Below are 21,554 nucleotides of genomic sequence, written 5' to 3'. Positions count from 1 at the left end.
ATTCCTACAAGCAACAGTAGCCACACTTTGACTTGGAATCCCTTGTGAGAATAAATGCTATTAATTAAAACCATTTTATAAATATCAGAAAATTATTACATGAAGTTGCATTTTACTTTTTTTTTGCAGGAGGAAGCTAAATCTCACATATTTTTAAAACAAAAGCACTGTGTGGTGTGTGAGTATTTGTGTGGGGACACAAACAGGAAAGCACTGAACTCTAAAGCTTGCTTAGTATGAAAGTGGTTCAGATTATAGAGATATTAAAATCATGTTCATGAAAAGCAGCACTTCACATATTTATAACTAATTAAATAAAGCAATTCACATGCAATAATAAACCAAGTACTGCAAAGAAAATAACAGAAACTTACGCAAAATGTTATCAAATGTTACATCGTGCTTAGACAGCTGCAAAAGGTTGCACTCTCTTATTAGTTTTGTAATCAAAGTTAACAGAACAACCAGAAGTCTGTCAGCGGCTTTTTCCTTAACTTCATCATCAATCTGAAAAGTAAATATTTTGGTAATAAAATGTAAAGGTGAAAAATCTGACCAATGACCATTTGTTATGGTAAGTTAATTTTGGTTACAGAATACATTTCAGAATGTATTGGCCTGGATAATATTTAGTAATGCCATTAGTTTGTTTAATAATTTCAATAATAGCTCCATTATGGAATAAACAAGTGGTAAAAGTTTCTAATAAAGCACCTTTAAAGAGATGCAATGTATTATGCACATCACTACAGAAATCACGTTAACCATTTAATAATATTTTAATAAATGGTTGTTTCCTTTTGTCATGCTTTAGCTAAGCTACAAAGGCAGTCTTTTATAACATTTCAAAAACTGCTATGGACTGGGTTAAAAGAACATTTTACTGTTGTCCAGCGTGCACACATAATTCTGGTGAGAAAAAACAAAAAACAAAACAAAACGTAACAGCTTTTCATTAAATTTGGGAGTTTGATGGGTAAATCGAAAACTAACCATTACCATTACCTCTGTCATGCATAATCAGATTACTCAAATTCACTACATGCTAAAATATGTAACAAGCGGTTCACAAACTACATAATGACTCAAAGAATAAAACTGCTTACATCTTCAAATTTTGAAGGGTCAATTTCTCTCTCAATTAATGGGAGAAGTGATTGAAGACGTCTCTCAAAACACACACCTTCTAATTCCACAAAAAGGCCACAAGCCTGGGCTCCCAATCTTCTGTGAGGAACCTGCATATTAATGGGGAGACGGAACAGTAAAGAGTTTCTCCTTGCAAAACATTTCAGGTTCTTTAATGGCAGTCTCCTTATTGCATTTCCCAGTGCAAAAATTACTACTGCTACTTCAAGGGAGAAAACAAATTTGAATAGTTAAAAACATTTGAATATTTTTCTTGAACAGTGGTCTATACTGTACTTCATGTTTACAATGACATGATGATCAAGAACTTTATATGTACAGTTGCCATCAGATCACAATTTCTGCTGAAAGAAATTTCATGTAACATCTGTGTAGTATAGCTATGAATTAAAGACAACAGAGCTCTGTAATAAAGATTAATTGACAACAATGGTGGTGGTACAACTGATGCCAATCACTAGTTCAAGTGAAAACATGAAAATACCGGTAGCCATGTAAGTTCCATTCTGTCCCATTAGTAGATACTATACTGTATGCACTGTATAGAATGTTAAAACATAATGCTGTTAAAATGCAATAAACATTACATTACTATGAATGTGTTCATATGAAGTTAAAAAATTAATGAAAAAACAATAAAAAAAGCTTCTTGCTCATTTTAACATCTTTGTCTAATGATGTGAATTTGCTGGTAATGCTGGGGGTAAATGCAAGTGATATGGAGACTATGGGTAACACTTGCTACAGAAAAGGATTGCAATGTGTGCCGTAGGACAATTGGAGGCATGCAGTGGAAGGATGCATTTTGGAACCAGTTAATTACTTTAGAGACAGTGCCATTTGGAAGATTGTTTGAAAACAAAGTGTTTTAAAGGTTCTGTGAGAGTTGAGTTTCCTGAAGCCAATAATACTGTACAAACTGAATGGCTGACTTGTATAATATAGACCACTTTATGAAATCCTTACCAGCATGACCACTCTCCTATTCTGTCATGATTCCATGGCACTTTAGGAGTTTAAAAACCATGTAATTTAAAGGACAGGGATCAGAAGTGTAAAAATGTGTGGTGCGTTTTACAGAGTTTGGGGCAGAAAGCAGGAAAAGCAAGGAGAGGCAACCATGCTTCTTTGGTCTGGTAAATGATGAAGAATAGAAGTAGTATCTAAGTTGAAGGCAGCATTGCTAAATGGTCACTAAGGTTTAGAGGTAACCCATAAGCCCACAACTGAAGCCAGCAAGGGAATTGAATGGCCAGGAGCACAGAATGCATAAGAAACTGATTCATTAAAAACTTACCTAGAGGTGAGAATTAGACAGTATTTATGTGGCAAAATAAGAAGGGCAATACAACAGATTGATTGGGAATGTTAGCACGTACCTAAAAAAGACCTAGTTGGGCTGAAAGATGTCATTAACAACACATATTTAGTACGTGTTTGTGAGTGACCACGCAACCAAAGTACTTTGAAAAGGAAAGGAAACCCTTTCTCAGAAATACTTATCTGGATGTACCCAACAATCATCTAGTCCTCATGATGATTATATAAATCTAATCTCAGGTGACAAACACAGAACAGATTTTACTTTGTCATTATTCACTGGAAAAAAAAACAAAAAAAAACAAGCCAACCTGGAGAAGTCATTAATAAAAATGTCAGGTATAATGATACCAACCTGTATGACCTCAATATTTTACAAAAACTTCATCATTACCAAATAAATAAATATTGCAGTGTTTATTTTAATCCATTTATAATTTAGGTTTACCTTTTCGCTGTCAAGCCATGACTTTACTATTTCATACATAGCATCTTGATGTTCCGAACCGACTTTTTCCAGGAGTGACTTTGTTGATAGTGCTGCCATCTTTTTACACTTTGGTGAGTCGTCATTTACCATTATAAGTGACAGTGGAATAAAGAACAAGCCATAATATTCATGTAGCAGAGTCTAAAACAGCAGAATATAAACCTTAGTTCAGCTTAATGTTGATTATGAAGACTCTCATGCTTAAAAAATAGAATATTTATACAGATGGAAACCCGTTGTAACAAAACTCATGGGACCATAAAAATATTTTATTAACACAGAAATTCTGTTAAAACAAATATGGGTAAAAATATGTATACTCTTGTAACTGGGTTCGCCGATGATTCGTCGTATCTAATGGCAGTGGAACAAGGACAGCTCCATAGCTGCTTTTCTGGGTTTGGTAAACTGCAAACCAAGAACAAAGAAGTAATTGGTTGTCCTCTACAAGATCAAGTTTACCGCGTAACATGCTTGTCACACAACATTTAGAACAAGTAACACCAGGGTTTTGACATGTTCTTCCTTACACTCTCCCGATATCCCTTCTCCAGACCACATCTGCCATAGCAGTGATTCTGAGTTGTTCGTGTTCTTCTAATCTGAAGATGGGAGCTAAAGCAGGAAACTCGGCCATGTCGCGATTCCAATCTCATGTGCTTGAGTGCTGAAGTAACATCTCCTATTTTGAATGAAGTCTTAAGACTATGCCTTCCATCTCTATACAGTAATAAAGTACCTGCATTTTTCTTGAAAATCTGGACCCACCTTCCTGTCTCTCATGCAGGACTTTGACCAAAGCTTGACAATAGCTGGCTGTATAAAAAAAGTGCTTCTTAAACTGCAAAAATATTTTATTTCAAAATGAGACGTTAGCCGTTTCTTTTATTTTAATTTTTTTTTAAAACAGCAATACAGGAATGATAACATAGAAGAAAATGAGACATTAGATGACAATGAAGGTACGATTCCAAATGCTTTCACCACATCTTTTTTTTTTTTTTTCGGAATCATCTTTTTCCAGGATTGTTAATTTTTCTTTCAGCATAAATGGACACCATTTCCCACTTTTTTTGTTCATCTCAAATAACTTTGAGAACCGTTATGAAACTTGAACTGTACACTATCCGCACACAACACAACTACCCATTTCATTGCTAGATGGAGCACAGACTCAGAATTCGATTCTGTGTATGTTGTTGCACCTACACTTTCGCTGTGCCCCACCGAGACTGCCTGAGACCGGAAATTTTGCAACATACCAGCACTTTCTTTGAGATAGCTTATTGCAGGTTTCCCGAGATACAGTACAGAAAGTGTATTTTTTGCATCGCATTATCATCTTCAGTGGCCATTTTTGGTCAAAAAAAAATTGTCATACAGAAATTCACATTTCGTTAAAATGAAATTTGTTTAAAAAGATGATTGTTCGGACCAAGAAAAAGTATTTGTTATTCTGAAAATTTTGTTACTTCGGCATTCACTATGATGGGATATAAGCTATATCTACTTTATTAAGAAAGTTCAACTTTCAGATATCTGTCAAAACACATTAAAAAGGTATAGTAAACAAAAACATTATACATACCTGAGGAAAGGTTTGAAAAATGCTGGTTAATAGTTCTAGTGCTGATTCTCTTCCAGTTTCATATTCATAGCTGGATATAAAAAATGTATTTAATTAGAGAAATACACTGACAGTTTTCACACTGAAAAGTGTTTATTCAATACTTAATGCACTATGCCTACTACTGTAGGTGTGTGTTCATGGTAGAATGAGGAACAAATTAAAAGTAATTTGGTTAACCTGTTCATGAACTATATTATTATACAGAAAATTAAAATTCAGAAAATAGATTTTCTTAAATCTTATATCACATTAAATATGAACATACTGTATATGATCAGAAAAATCACTTCCATCATAACAGAAAAAGTAGAGTAGTTCTGGAAAACTCAGTTGAACTGTATCAAGCTACAGAACACTGGCAAAATAGAAAAAGAATAAAATTAATATAAATTATATAAAACTTTTCCATACTTTATTTACCTTAGCTGGGAAACTATGAATTCTAAATGTGCTCGCAGTTTCTTCCCCAAGGGATAATCTAGGATGTACCTCATATAAATCTAGGCAGGAAAAAACAAAAAAAAAAAATCACGTACATATTTAGTAACATAAACTACTACATTATATATACACACACATTGCTGTCTGCATATTGATTTGGCAAAATTTTACACCGGATGTCCTTCCTGACATAACCCTCCCCAGTACTGTTAGCCTGTAAATGGGTGCTGGCGAAAATTGGGCTACTGTTGGCCGAAGAAGAAGAAGGAGAAGAAGAGGGGAGGGTCGTGTCCGGAGGCTGGAGGACAGGAGGAAGGTAAAGAAAGTAGAGCTGAGGGTAGGAACTTTGAATGTTGGCAGTATGACTGGTAAGGGGAGAGAGTTAGCAGATATGATGGAGAGAAGGAAGGTTGATATATTGTGCGTGCAAGAGACTAAATGAAAGGGGAATAAGGCCAGGTGGATTGGAGGTGGATTCAAATTGTTCTATCATGGTGTGGATGGGTTGAGAAATTGGGTAGGAGTTATTCTGAAGGAACAGTATGTCAAGAGTGTTCTGGAGGTGAAAAGAGTGTCAGATAGAGTAATGATTATGAAGCTGGAAATTGGAGGTGTGATGATGAATGTTGTTAGTGCATATGCACCACAAGTTGGGTGTGTGATGAATGAGGAAGAAGATTTCTGGAGTGAGATGGATGAAGTGATGGAAAGTGTACCCAAGGGACAGAAAGTGGTGATTGGAGCGGATTTCAATGGACATGTTGGTGAAGGGAACAGTGGAGACGAGAAGGTGATGGGTAGGTATGGTGTCAAGGAGAGGAATGAAGAGGGTCAGATGATAGTGGATTTTGCCAAAAGGATGGACATGGCTGTGGTGAATACATATTTTAAGAAGAGGGAGGGACATAGGGTTACGTACAAGAGTGGAAGAAGATGCACACAGGTAAATTACATCCTATGCAGAAGATCTGATCTGAAGGAGATTGAAGACTGCAAAGTGGTGGCAGGGGAAAGTGTAGTTAAGCAGCATAGGATGGTGGTCTGTAGGATGACGTTGGAGATCAAGAAGAGGAAGAGAGTGAGGGCAGAGCCAAGGCTTAAATGGTGGAAGTTGAAAAAGGTTGAAAAAGTTGAAAAAGACTGCAAGGTTGAGTAAAGGGAGGAAGTGAGATGGGCACTGGGTGGCACTGAAGAGTTACCAGATAGTGGGAAACTACAGCAGATGTAGTAAGGGTGACAGCAAGAAGGATGCTTGGCGTGACATCTGGAAAGAGGAAGGAGGAAAAGGAAACCTGGTGGTGGAATGGGGAAGTACAGGAGAGTATACAGAGGAAGAGGATGGCAAAGAAGAAGTGGGATAGTCAGAGAGATGCAGAAAGTAGACAGGAGTACAAGGAGATAAGGCGCAAGGTGAAGAGAGAGGTGGTGAAGGCTAAGGAAAAGGTGTATGATGAGTTGTATGAGAGGTTGGACACTAAGGAGGGAGAAAAGGACCTGTACCGATTGGCTAGACAGAGGGACCGAGCTGGGAAAGATGTGCAGCAGGTTAGGGTGATAAAGGATAAAGATGGAAACGTACTCACAAGTGAGGAGAGTGTGTTGAGCAGATGGAAAAAGTACTTTGAGAGGCTGATGAATGAAGAGAACAAGAGAGAGAGAAGAGGATGGATGATGTGAAGATAGTGAATCAGGAAGTGCAACAGATTAGCAAGGAGGAAGTAAGGACAGCTATGAAGAGGATGAAAAATGGAAAGGCCATTGGTGTAGATGACATACCTATTGAACCATGGAGGTGTTTAGAAGAGATGGCAGCGGAGTTTTTAGCCAGATTGTTTAATGGAATCTTGGAAAGTGAGAGGATGCCTGAGGAGTGGAGAAGTGTACTGGTGCCGATATTTAAGAATAAGGGGGATGTGCAGGACTGCAGTAATTACAGGGGAATAAAATTTATGAGCCACAGCATGAAGTTATGGGAAAGAGTAGTGGAAGCTAGGTTAAGAAGTGAGGTGATGATTAGTGAGCAGCAGTATGGTTTCATGCCAAGAAAGAGCACCACAGATGCAATGTTTGCTCTGAGGATGTTGATGGAGAAGTTAGAGAAGGCCAGAAGGAGTTGCATTGTGTCTTTGTGGACCTGGAGAAAGCATATGACAGGGTGCCTCGAGAGGAGCTGTGGTATTTATTGTATGAGGAAGTCGGGAGTGGCAGAGAAGTACGTAAGAGTTGTACAGGATATGTATGAGGGAAGTGTGACAGTGGTAAGGTCTGCGGTAGGAGTGACGGATGCATTCAAGTTGGAGGTGGGATTACATCGGGGATTGGCTGTGAGCCCTCTCTTATTTGCAATGGTGATGGACAGGTTGACAGACGAGTTTAGACAGGAGTCCCCGTGGACTATGATGTTTGCTGTGTGTAAATGAGAGGGAGGTCAGTGGAATGGTGAGGATGCAGAGAGTAGAGTTGGCAAAGGTGGATGAGTTTAAATACTTGGGATCAACAGTACAGAGTAATGGGGATTGTGGAAGAGAGGTGAAAAAGAGAGTGCAGGCAGGGTGGAATGGGTGGAGAAGAGTGTCAGGAGTAATTTGTGACAGACGGGTATCAGCAAGAGTGAAAGGGAAGGTCTACAGGACGGCAGTGAGACCAGCTATGTTATATTGCTTGTAGACGGTGGCAATGACCAGAAAGCAGGAGACAGAGCTGGAGGTGGCAGAATTAAAGATGCTAAGAGCCGCACTGGGTGTGACGAGGATGGACAGTACATTAGAGGGTCAGCTCAAGTTGGACGGTTAGGAGACAAAGTCAGACAGGCGAGATTGCATTGGTTTGGACATGTGCAGAGGAGAGATGCTGGGTATATTGGGAGAAGGATGCCAAGGATAGATCTGCCAGGGAAGAGGAAAAGAAGAAGGCCTAAGCGAAGGTTTACTGATGTGGTGAGAGAGGACATGCAGGTGGGGGGTGTAACAGAACAAGATGCAGAGGACAGAAAGATATGGAAGAAGATGATCCGCTGTGGCAACCCCTAACGCGAGCAGCCGAAAGAAAAAGAAGAAGATATACACACACACATATAGTCACGTATATACTGTACATACAATATTCTTGTACATTTCTAAAACAATTATTCTTGAACACTGTAGTTACCAGTGGTAGATTACTGATTGGGGGAAAAAGATAATGTCAATGCTCTTACCATTAGGAATGGGCACTGCTGATTATTTTATAAATTTGTTGTGGCACAGTGATAGCATTGCTGCCTTGCAATAAGGAAACAGGGATTCATGTCCCAGGTGATCCCTGCAGAGAGATTGCATGTTCTCCCTTTGTCAGAGGGGAGTTCCTCTGGGTGCTACTACAGTTACTTTCCACAGTCCAAAGACATGCAGCTTAGGTGAATTAATGTTGTTAAATTGGTCCTTGTGTGTGTTTACTCTGCAGTGGACTAGAACCCTATCCAGGTGTTGGTCCTGCCTTTTGCCCAGTAACTGCTGGGACTGACTCAAGCTGCCCTGCAACAATGTTCATTGTTTTGACATATATGATCTTGCTAAGGAACACCTTCACCTTAGGTAGCACGGTGATGATTTGGTTGATGCCTCTACTACAAAGTTCTCAAGTGCTGGGGTCTGATCTTAACCCACTCACTGTCTGAATTGTATTTGTTAAGGTTTTTATTCAGTACTCCTCTTTTTCTCCCACATCAAGAAGATTAATACAGTGTCACATGCAGGTACGCACAGAATTTGTACATCACTATATTAAAATTTTAATTTGTTATATTTGCAAAAATGAACAATGGAAAAATAAGTTTCCAGGAAAAACAAAATAAAAAAATTGAGTTCAGATTCATTAAAAGAAAACTCACCTGTCGACACTGAACCCGAATTAGGTCACTTGGTCCTGTTATGGAAAGTTTAGACACTTTTTTCATGACATCTTCCATTTCAGGAACAATTAATTTTTTAGAAACAATAGCCTGGAAAAGATTAGGACATGTTATATAAGAAAGTAAAAGTATTCATTGTTTGAAAACAAGACACTACAATAGTTTTTTTAACCCAACATGCAGAGGGTCAACAAATTCTAGACTATCACTAACCTTTGCAGCCTTTCAAAGACTACTATGTTCATTCAAGTATGTCATCTACACAATGTAGTTAAGTATTACTGCAAAGTTAACAGATTAAGTAGCAATGGTCATTAATTTCATTGTGCATACTAATAAAAAAAATAATTTTATTCAACTTAATTAGCTAAACAACAAGAGATTATAAGAATTAAAATAGTATGTATGTTTGAATGTATAAAAGAATTATAATAGTATGTATGAATGTTTATAATAATAGAAGTATGTTTGAATTAAACTAGTAAACTCAGCCAATTTCAGACACAATGTATTAGGAAAAAAAAGAAAGAAAAAAAAAGGAATTTTTAATAAACTATACTGTTTTGCCAGTGAACATCTAAGATTTTTTTTTGGAACTCTAAGTTAAACCTCTGCGTGTATGACAACAAGAGACAAATTTTAGTGTACACATTCATCTATTTTCTGAACCTTCTTGTTCTACTGTAGTGCCCATCCTAGCAGCATTGTGAAAGGTAGTAATCAACCGGATGAAATCTAATTTGCAGAACTATTAGTGTTGTTAATTGTAAACTTTTGACACCATTAATGCATGCACACAAAGAATGTTCACATTAAGCATTCATGCATGTCCTAATTTTGAGTACACCTTTACCTGTGGGCAGTTAATGTAAAGGCATCTTATTTTATTAGTGTACAGTAATCCCTCCTCCATCGCGGGGGTTGCGTTCCAGAGCCACCCGCGAAATAAGAAAATCCGCGAAGTAGAAACCATATGTTTATATGGTTATTTTTATATTGTCATGCTTGGGTCACAGATTTGCGCAGAAACACAGGAGGTTGTAGAGAGACATGAACTTTATTCAAACACTGCAAACAAACATTTGTCTCTTTTTCAAAAGTTTAAACTGTGCTCCATGACAAGACAGAGATGACAGTTCCATCTCACAATTAAAAGAATGCAAACATATCTTCCTCTTCAAAGGAGTGCTTGTCAGGAGCAGTGACTGTCACAGAGATAGAGAGAAAAGCAAACAAATCAATAGGGCTGTTTTTCTTTTAAGTATGTGAAGCACCGCGGCACAAAGCTGTTGAAGGCGGCAGCTCACACCCCCTCCGTCAGGAGCAGACAAAGTGAGACAGAGTTTGTTTTTCAATCAAAAATCAATACGTGCCCTTCGAGCTTTTAAGTATGCGAAGCTCCGTGCAGCATGTCGTTTCAGGAAGCAGCTGCACAAAAGATCACAACGTGAAGATAATCTTTCAGCATTTTTAGACGAGCGTCCATATCGTCTAGGTGTGCGAACAGCCCCCCTGCTCAATCCCCCTACGTCAGGATCAGAGAAAGTCAGCGCAAGAGACAGAGAAAAGTAAGCTGGGTAGCTTCTCAGCCATCTGCCAATAGCGTCCCTTGTATGAAATCAACTGGGCAAACCAACTGAGGAAGCATGTACCAGAAATTAAAAGACCCATTGTCCGCAGAAACCCGCGAAGCAGCGAAAAATCCACGATATATATTTAAATATGTTTACATATAAAATCCGCGATGGAGTGAAGCCGCGAAAGGCGAAGCGCGATATAGCGAGGGATTACTGTATAACGCTTTCATATTCATATATTTAGTATAATGACTCGCCTGCACCTGGCTTTCTTGAGCTATACGCAGTCTATGGACAGAGCTTAAGACAGCTGAAAGGAAATGCAGGAAGTCAAAGGCCCAGGTTGATACGGATAAGTATTAATCTCTTCTATCTTCCTTTTCTCCTACTACCAGTACGAAGGTAAGTTTCTTTGAAAATACAATTTCACCTCTCACCTTCTTTATCAACCTCCATGACTGTTCATGACTTTGCCACCTTTTTTCAGGAAGCGGTGGCTGTCATCAGTAGTCAATTCTCATCACCCCAGCCAGGCAGCCTGCTCCCTACTGAACATATTACAACATTCTCTTTTTCCCCCTTTATCCACCAGTGATGTTTCCATACTCCTCTCCAGACTTCCCACTACCTGTCTACTTAACCCAGTACTCTAACATCTCATACAGACTCTCTCTCCCTCACTCATGTCTGCAATTACACGTCATCAACACTTCACTTAGCACAGGCACTTATTCCACACTGTTCAAGCAGACCCTAGTTAACTCCTCTCGTCAAGAAGTCCACTCTTGACCCATCTCAAGTAGGTAATTACAGACCTGCCTCTCTCCTTTCCTTTCTATCTAAAAATGTATAACATGCTGTCTCTAACCAGCAGAAGAGAACAGAATAGAACAGACTGCTCAATCCTAATCAGTCAGAATTCAAGAAGGATCCCTCCATGGAGACAGCTCAACTCACCGTTGTTTATTTGTTACAGAATGTCAAAGGCACCAACCTGTACATCTGTACTTATCCTGCTAGATCTCTCCTTTGCCTTTGACAAGGTCAAACACAAGATCCTCTTTGCCACCCTTTCTGACCTTGGCATCATTGGGACTGCCCTCAAGTGGTACAAGTCGTACCTCTTGGGTAGATCCTACAGTGTGTCCCGGTATATGCACAGATCTTGGGAGATCTCAAGGGTGCATCAGGCAAGTAGTGCTGGGTCCTCTCCTTTTCTCCCTATATACCTCTTCACTGGGCCCTATCATATAGTTCCATGGTTTCTCTTATTAGTGCTTTGCTGACGATACATAGTTATACCCTCCATAGGACAACGTGGTATCAGCTAGAATCTCTCCATGTCTCATTGATATTGCAACTTGATGAAGGAATATCATCTCAAGCTCCACCTTCTTATATCAGCTTGTCCATCTATTCATGATTCTGACACAGTATGAAGCACAACTCCAGATCCAGGTTTTGGTCTTGTCATGGCTGGACTACTACAACTCTCTGCTGTCAGGAGCACGAGTATATGTCATCAATGTTGCAGGTAATTCAAAATGTAGTGACATGTCTGGTGTCCAATCAGCCGAGGCATGCATATGTTACACCCTTCATCAGATCACTACACTGGTTTCCTGAAGAGACACATATCAAGATCAAATCCTTGATGCTTAGTAGTCCGTAGATCTGCACCTATACATATGGAAACACTTCTGAGGTCCTATGATCATTCTCAACCACTCATCTCTGCTGATGAATGACATCTGATGATGCTCCCTCTGCGTGTTATAAAATCTCAGTCCAGACTCCTTGCATAATGTAGCTCCTGACTGTTTGAACAATTTGTCACTCCGCCTCTCAGTGCTTTCAAGAAGCATTTTAAGACTCTTGTTTGGTGAATTTCTGTCTGTCTGAGATGTTAAATTTTGTAAAATCGGGGAATTGTAACTAGATTAAATATTACATGTTGAGCTTTTCACTTGTAGAAATCAATTTTGTATGCTTATCCTCTAACACTTGTTCCTAAACAGTCCCCAAACTAAAGATTATGTTGACTTCTTTTGTAAGTTACTTTGGATAAAAGTTTCTGCTAAGCAAATAAATTTAAGTGTAAATGTCATGAAAAAAATGCTTTACGGACATGTCATACGTTGACACAAACAGAGAATAAAACCTGTTTAGCCTCGAGCAGAGAAGACTATGTGGGGACCTAATTCTCAAGGGCACTGATAAAGCAAATCCAACAGAATTCTTTTAATATAACAGTGATTCACGTTCTAGAAGACACAAGTGGAAATTAAGGGAAAGTGCATTTAACACTGCCCAGAAGCACTTCTTTACACAAAGAATTGTTGGAATCTGGAATAAACTAACAAGTCATGTAGTTGAAGCACAAATCTTGACAACAATTATAACTGTTACAACAATTTAAAAAGCATCTGGATGAAATATTTGAACAGCTTAGCTAATATCTAGACAAACAACCTTGACTGACCGAACGATCTCCTGACATTTGCCAAATTACTGCATAAACCCAGTAAATCATAGGAAAGAAAGCACTTGATAATTAGAAAAAGTTTAAAACTTTTGCCAAGGTTGCATCCTGTAAGTATTGTTATGAATGAAATAACAAAGAAAGTATCTGTAGGAGGTACCTACATTTTTCATACTATTCAATACCTAAACATTTGTCTTCTCAACTATAGGAAAAATGTAACTGCCATACTTGGCTTTGCAAACTAAGGAACAAATGCAATGCTCTGAACAAAGATTAGCATATTAAAGCACGAAGCAGAGATAGCAAAAAAGTAGTGGCATAATTATTTACAAACCATCTCAAGGCATGCTAAAAATATCTAATAAGAAAAAACTCAAATTCTACTGTGAATAAAATATAAATATACATCCTATTAAGTACAAAAAAAAGTGTTCCAGTTTTTGGAATTTGTGCCTGTATTGAGTTCAAAAGTTCAATAAACATCATAAAAAGAATAAGATTTATCAATGGTTTGTAAATAAATGTTTATTAATTTTGTTATGCAAATTAAAATGAAAATAAGTAGGCAAACTCTGCATTTTTCCTACTGGATCTATTTTAAGATCTGTCAATGCAATATAATGTGACACATAATTATGGGACTCAATCAATCCAGAATTCAGGAGCTAGAAGGGGATGCAGACAAAGCTAAAGCCATAAACCACATTTTTTATTAGATTTTCCCTTCTACTGCCACCTTCTTATAATGACCAGTCTCCCCACACCATTCCTACTACATCAACAACTAACTAACTACATCAACTAGAATGACAGTGTGGACTGTCCATAACTGAAGACCAAGTAAGGGCACAACTGAAGCTACAAACAGAAAACGTTGTGAGACCAGAAGGAGTCAGTCCTCAGATTCTTAAAGCCTGTGCTGTCCAACTTTGTGGTGTCCTCTGTCACCTGTTCAGCCTGTCCCTAAGGCTTCAAAAAGTGGCACTGCTGTGAAAAACATCCAGCATTGTTGCTGTTCCAAAGAAGGCAGGCACCTCTTCACCTAATGACTACACACCAGTGGCAGTTACATCTCACATCATGAAGGCCTCTAAAAGACTGGTCCCGGACTATACAAGTCCTCTTGTGGTAGACCATCGGGACCCACTGCAGTCTGCCTATTGGACAAAGAGTGGTATGGAGGATGCAATTATCTGTCTGCTCCATTAGGCTTATTCTCACCTGGACAAAGCTGGTAGCAATCTGAGGATTATGTTTTTAGCTTTGCAAAGTGTAAAGGAGGCCTTGAGGTGGGAAACAGGGGTAAGGGTTTCTTTTCTTCACTTTCCAGAACAAGCATAAAAGGCAAGTTTCCATAAAATTAGCATTGGAAAAATATTTTACTTTAAAGTCACAAAATCTCACCTTGAGGAGGCCAAAAGCTGTGGCTTGTCTTGACTGATCATATATATCCTCTTCTGCATATCCCAGCAAGACCTGCAACTGCTTGTCTGAGATTTTGCATCTCTCATTATTTCTCACAAGCATTGTTATACACTGTAAGTAACAAACAGACAAATAAAATGAAGCAAATGTCCTCAGTGTTAAATTAAGCACAGTATAGAAATGTGCATGTGGGTGATGATGTACTAAAACATATGTGCAGAAAGCCCAGGGCCAATACCTTGAAGCAGTTGACAACAAGATGGAAGTTATCTCCTTTAGCTGCTCCTGCTTTTGCATAGTCTTTTAGTAACACAAACAATTGCTTTGTCAGTTGATCTATGTTATTTTCAACAGAAGGAAGAGGAAACTTCAGAATCCATATAAAGCATTGCAAGGATTCAGTAATCACCTGATCAAAAACAAAAAAATAGAACTTAATATATCACTCTAAAAAAACAAAATAATAAAATTATTAGAAACAGAGTCTCTCGGTGTAGTGTGGAAAAAAAAAACTAATCTGTTTAGTTTTAAATATAGTCTGGAATAGCACAGATGAACAGTTACAGGGCATGTTTATCCTAGTTAAGATTCAATATTTATACAGTAAGTGCTGCTTAAATAACATTTTGAAGATAAGGCATTAGTTGACCAACACTAATGTAACAACCAACATTAAATTACAAACAACAACACTGATTTAAATGCAAAATGTTCAAAACTCAATAAATATCACAGGACTTTTAACCCATAAATATCTATAAAAAACATGACATAGTACCTTCTGGCATGTGGTACCTATTACACATGAAAACGACATACATGGACATTTAAGACTGATAAGCCAAAAGCTTTTCTCAGAACACACGAGACCTTAGTTCCTCACCTTGACATGCATGGAGTTCAGGCAGTCAATCAGAAGCTTTACAAAAGGATCAAGCATTTCCAACACATCACTTTCAGAAGAATTGACTTTGGACCTTTTTAAACTCATATGTAAAAGCTAAGTATAAAGAGAAAAAAATAATATTTTATTATTTTACTACACTGATAAATACCTAATAAGCAATTACCAAAAACAAAGGATTAATCCTTTATGAAACAATATTTTAGTATATTAAATTTTAGAACAGTATATCCTTCAAGCCTACTACAGCCAGTGTAAGTATTAGAATTTGTGTGCAAATTCACGCAATGTACATTTTTCCAAAAAACGTTTAAATTCATTATCACCAAAAACACACTGCTCACACTTTATATTTACATTTATTTGCTTAGCAGACACCTTTATCCAAAATGACTTACAAAAGAAGCAAACAATCGAGTAACATTAGGCTAGGGTCTGTTTGTACAGCAAGTATAATAGAAGGGGTAACAAAAATTGACTGCCACAAGTGAAAAGATATAATGGCTCATACATTTACAATCACAGAAGCAATTAAACTTAAATAAATTAACCAAGAATATAAAAATATTGCAGAGCAAAGTTGTTTTGTTTTTTTCCTTTCATCAATTAGACATATTAACAAAAAAGATGGGTCTTCAATCGCTTCTTAAATATATTGAGGGAGTGAGCAGTATGGATGGAGATGGGCAGCCTGTTTCACCAACTAGGAACTACACAGGAAACAGTCTGGATTGAGATTTGATGCCATGTAGAGGTGGCATCACCAAATGCTGCTCCCGGCAGATCTGAGTGGGCAAGATGGAGTATAGCACTTCACCAGTGTCTCCATATGCTTAGGTACCGACCCATTGATTACTCTGTAGACAAACATCAGGGATTTGAACTTAATACGTGCTGCTACAGGGAGCCAATGTAGCAACCTAAAGAGAGGAGTGACATGTTCCCGCCTTAGCTGGTTAAGTACAAGATGGGCTGCTGCATTCTGGATCATTTGCAGTGAGATGATAGTACATGCAGGCTGATCCTACCAGAAGTGAGTTGCAGTAGCCCAGACGTCACAAGACCAATGTATAAGTACATAATGACCTAAATATCATTTTATTTATCTTTTCCACTTGCCTATGCTTTAAACAGTTTATTGTATTTATCGCAAGCAGGCTAAGTTTTATACTTTATGGAATGAATGATAATAACAACAACAGTATTTATTTATATAGCACATTTTCATACATATAATGTAGCTCAAAGTGCTTTACATGATGAAGAGAGAAAAAAGACAAAGTAAGAATTAAAATAAGACAACACTAATTAACATAGAATAAGAGTAAGGTCCGATGGCCAGGGAGGACAGAAAAAACAAACAAACAAAAAAACTCCAGACGGCTGGAGAAAAAAATAAAATCTGCAGGGGTTCCAGGCCACGAGACCACCCAGCCCCCTCTGGGCAATAATAGACACAAATATCTAATACCAAAAATCACAGTAACAGATAGGCTCAATTTAAACAAGGAAACATTTTTGTAATACCACATTTGTTATTTGCTATATAATTAGTTGTTGATATGTTTTGACAAATATGTTCTGCATGTAATAATGCTAACGCTATAAACCTAAAAGTGTAAAACAGCATCGGACAGAAGGGGGTTGGCATTTTTCAAAAAAACAAAAAGAAATGGTTATGTGGTAGGTTTTTATATTTAAGGAATAATATAGATTATTACTGAACTACACTGTTAGATTAGGGATACAGGGAATTTAATCTCCAAGAATGTGTGAGACCAAGAACAAAGGAGAAAAAAAAGATTTTGGGACAACCGGTCAACCCACGCTATCTCCAAAAATAACTATTAAGTCTGTGATGCAATGCCTCCATGTCCAATGTTGGTTTGTGGCATATTCCCAGTAATTCCTGTGGTAATAGACTGGACAAGCAGGATAGAACATGTATATTTATTGAAAATGACCCATTTATTGTTCATCATATAGAACATTCACATTTTAAAATTTATTTAAAAAAAGTTACAAAGCCTGGTACTGCATTTGTGGATTAAAAATATTTAAAAACTTGAATGTGTTTGTCACACCATCTAGAGGCTAAGTGAGGCTAAACCCAAAGATCAAGTTTAAGAGTGCCTGCCCTATCACTTTCACAAGGAGCACAATGTAGCACTGTGCAATGAGGGACAAAAAAAATAAATGTCTCTCCCCAAGAATTTGCTGGAGAATGTGAACAGAACAAGAATTGAAGATGTAGTTGAAAATGTTTGGCATGGTAAAAAGTGGCATTAAAAATAACTTATCATCTGATTTGTTGGTCTTATGCAGAAACTCATGAAGGCATAAAATAGAATGCCAAGACTTGATTTTAAAACAATCACTATGTCTTACAGATCTCCTAATATGTAACAAACTCTACATAGGAAGACAGTGAGTGTGATTTCCTGAAAAAAATTAGGGTTTAGTTAAGACATGTATTTTGAAGTTGCATTATTCAGGTACAGTTCACGTGGCTAGAAGCAATCAGCAAAACAACCTTATCAGAATATTTAGTGCTTAACTCTTATACCTTAAGTAAAGTTATTTTACAGCTACACCTACCACCATAAAAAGGAATTTCAAACTTAGAAAAGTCAAATATAAAGGGGTGGGACACTGCTTCATTGGTCTTGTGCCACTGGCCTTTAATCCCACCTCTCCTTGGAGACCATTTGGAGCATGCAAGGGTTTTACCAATTTTCTGCCTGGACTAAAGCACCTGCTCTAGTTAGGAATTAAAACTTATTAATTCTGAGTACAGAGGACTATGTGGGGAACTAATTCTGGTCTTTAAATTCTCAAAAGCATTTAAAATATGGTTTCTTCAAAATTCTTTAGTTATACAGCAAATAACATATTCAAGCACACTAAGGAAAATAACGGAAAGAATGCCAAGAAGCACTTTGACCCCAAAAGGTTTTGGGAATCTGAAACAAACTATCAAACCATGCAGGTGAAGCACAGCTTTCTCAGGGTATTAAAAGTTTCTGTAAAGTACAATTTAGCAGTTTGCTAACCAAATACACTTGGACTTAAAGTTCTCCATTAGTTTGATGGACTGCTTCTGTTTCTTATAAGGACCAGATAAGTAAAAGGGTGCAATCAAGTAACAAAGAAATAATTTCTGAATTTGAAGATGACTACTTAAGCTGTATTCAGAGTTACTTTTTAAGAAAGAAAATTATATTAAATCATAACAAAATAAAATGAAACTCTGCTTTTACAGAAAGATTTAATAACTTACTCTAAGACCTGTGTCCACCAAGATGTGCATATTAGTTCTGTAGCTAACTGCAGCTTTCTGACCATCTCTGGTGGGAGCTGGTGGAAGCAGGAGGCAGCTTTTTGGTGGAAGTCTTGGATCTAATGCAGGCTGCTGTACAGTCTTTTCTCTGTAAAATATATTTGTTATTTTCTATTATTATGCTTTTCTAGACAAAGCTAATAATATAATACACATTTCGACATGCAGTCATCCATCATTTTCCAAATCTAATCGGCTCCCAAGAACCAGTTGGAAAACATGTCTTAAAAAAGACAATATTGAAAAAGTATTTCCCATTATTTTAAATAGGAAAAAAATGTGAGCCTTTCCCCAAATACCACCGAAACACACTTAAGCTGTATAATAGTCAAACCTTGATTTCTAAATTATGTGCACTAGTTCATTCATCAATTACCTACTTAAGGAACTGTTTAATAGGATTGTTTCTGAACACAGACCTACATTTGATAAGAGACAGAAGCTGGGTCTTTACTGCTCTCATGCAGAGGTTCGCCTACCAGAGTGGTAGACTTGTCTTGTAACAAAATGCAGTTACGAAATTTGCTTAAAATAAAAAAAAAAACAAAAAAACAGTAGTAGCTTTCCAATTGTTTTTCACAATTTGTAGAGCCGTTTCCCAAGATTACACAGATATTTAATGCATAAAGGTGTCATAGTCTTGTACCTTTGTTTATTGTGCTATTGGGAGGCAGCACAGAGCACATGGGTAACATCAGAAATAAGCTTGTTTACATTGGCACAACCACATTGCACTTTCAAAAAGGCACATCGGTTAAAATGCAATCAGGATTAAAAAAAAAAAAGTTATTGTAAAAAAGTACATAAAGAAAAGTCAGATAAAGAGAGATGACTATGTTAAACTATAGATACAAAAAATACAGAACTATACAATGTAATTAAATTCATCAGAAAAGTGCACAAGTTTCATTTAAAATGCTAACTAAATAAAAAAATAAATATATATATATGACAGGATAAATGCTGAAATAAAAACAAAGGCTTACTTGGTTTTCTCTGTAAGGAGAGGTAAACTTTCACTGACAAGCCCATAACTTAGTAAAAGGATTGAGTTTGCGGCCATTTCCTTATTAAGTAGCAGACCAGCTACAATACGTCGCAGAGTTTCATGGACTTTACGGGCAATTTTCAAGCTTGTAGTATTTTCAAGAACCTATGAGAGACAAAAATATATTCAAATATAATAGTCACCTAGAAAAGATCACTTCATTTACTCAAGACCTTTTGAATGCAAATCATATATCACCAAAGCGGTGACTTTCATTTGCTTCTACTGGTGGGGGCCAGAACAAATGGTCTGGGCAAACCAGAATCTCTTAGTCCATATGAATTATTATCTTCATTCACTATTTGGTTCGGGTCATCTTGCAGTGAACCAGGGCTAGTACATGTTCAGCAGGTGCCCTTACGGGAAATCCTCTTTGGATAACCACACCACACGAACAAGCTCCTCAAGCCCAATGAAATGATGGCTCTACTAAGTTATCTATCCAAATGTTTTAGTTTCATGGTGAATGAAACCCAATGTAGATCTTTATTTTGGTTCATATACAGTATATATTTTTTTAAAGTTTGACAACAAATAGAAACAAAGATAACAATTAAGAATTTATACAAAAATAATGAACAGTGACAGCATGAGGGGAAAATCTAGCAATTGAAACAATGGATATAAAAACAAGTCATGGTGGATTACCAAAAGATCATCTTGGAAACTAAGCTGTACAGTTGCAAATTTAGTTGATAAAAATTTTTCAACTCACTGCAGACAGTATATGTTTTATATTTGCCAGCCTAATCGTCCAAGGTGGCCACTGTACGAGTGGCGCTTTTCATGGGGTTTATGGAACATCTCTGTTAAGTATTATTGTCAGAATGCTCAATAAAATGTTAATCACAAAAAGTATCTACTTTAAATACTGTAAGGAAAGGAACTGGCAAGAATATGAAAAAAGGGATGGATCACTCACTATCCAAACCTCTGCTTACATAAGTTTGCTGAGGGAAATCCTCAAGGGAGCATAAACCTCTCAACAGATCTCTAAGACTGGAGGAATGTGTAAATGTGTTTACCTTGCCAAAGCCATGCTCCTATGAAAGGTGCTGTGCATATGAAAATATTACAAAATGGAAAAAAGTAACTGTAATAAAGGGGAAAACAATCTATAGTTGTAGCTACCAATTGTGGTTTCCATTAACCCTTTAACCGCCAACTCCCTAAATATTCCCCACGCCAGGCGAAATCTGAACAATTTTTGTTTTTTTACTTTTTTACATTTTTTTTACATTTTTTACATTTATTCAAGCAGTATTGACCACTAAATGTTGTGCAAGTTGCCAGAGTATACACGAAATCTATAAATGTAACCTGAATTCTCAGCTAAGCAAAACATCTTAATACCAAACCGTGCCCTTTTCAATGGTAGATACTGTCGAAACTGTAAGCGGCCCTTCCACGACAATAAACTTTCATCAACTGCAACTGACGGTCCTGGCATGTAGGGCAACTGAAATGCTTCAAATAAATGATCAATCAAAGGACGTAGCTTGAACAAGTGGTCGTGGTTTGGATCTTTCTTATCTGGCTCGTTTCTGTTGTCATTCAAATGAAAGAATTTCAGCAGCAAAGAGAATCGGTTACGTGTCATGACAGCTGCAAAAATAGGTGTTGCATACATAGGATCTGTAGACCAGTACATCTCAATATCTGGTTTTCTGATTATTCCCATCAACATCAAAATCCCAATGAATTTTTTCATTTCGTTTTCATCAGTGTCAAACCAAGCACGAACACGGGAATGTGGAGGTAAATTGGGATTTTTCTCAATAAACTGTGCTGCGTACAGATTTGTCTGATGAACAAAATGTCTGATCAAATCAGGTGACACAAACAGCTCATAAAAC

At 37.3% G+C, this 21,554-nt stretch overlaps 1 protein-coding gene across 2 annotated transcripts in view; it reads right to left on the bottom strand.

Annotated features, from left to right (window-relative positions):
* The window catches only part of utp20 (UTP20 small subunit processome component), a 154,666-nt gene that overhangs the window by 10,448 nt on the left and 122,664 nt on the right, over positions 1 to 21,554 (bottom strand). For both annotated transcript variants that reach the window (XM_051928458.1, XM_051928462.1), the window contains exons 46-56: positions 19,637 to 19,803; positions 18,591 to 18,738; positions 15,290 to 15,406; positions 14,645 to 14,815; positions 14,386 to 14,517; positions 8,899 to 9,009; positions 5,010 to 5,089; positions 4,548 to 4,617; positions 2,918 to 3,100; positions 1,107 to 1,238; positions 375 to 507 (exon numbers count right to left, since the gene is read on the bottom strand). In XM_051928458.1, the coding sequence (XP_051784418.1) occupies positions 375 to 507; positions 1,107 to 1,238; positions 2,918 to 3,100; positions 4,548 to 4,617; positions 5,010 to 5,089; positions 8,899 to 9,009; positions 14,386 to 14,517; positions 14,645 to 14,815; positions 15,290 to 15,406; positions 18,591 to 18,738; positions 19,637 to 19,803 (1,444 nt within the window). The remainder of the gene's footprint in view (positions 1 to 374; positions 508 to 1,106; positions 1,239 to 2,917; positions 3,101 to 4,547; positions 4,618 to 5,009; positions 5,090 to 8,898; positions 9,010 to 14,385; positions 14,518 to 14,644; positions 14,816 to 15,289; positions 15,407 to 18,590; positions 18,739 to 19,636; positions 19,804 to 21,554) is intronic.

This window comes from Erpetoichthys calabaricus, chromosome 1 (assembly GCF_900747795.2).
Source record: "Erpetoichthys calabaricus chromosome 1, fErpCal1.3, whole genome shotgun sequence".
Taxonomy (NCBI): domain Eukaryota; kingdom Metazoa; phylum Chordata; class Cladistia; order Polypteriformes; family Polypteridae; genus Erpetoichthys; species Erpetoichthys calabaricus.
Note: the sequence above shows the minus strand (reverse complement) of the source record. Positions and strands in the feature narration are given on the sequence as shown.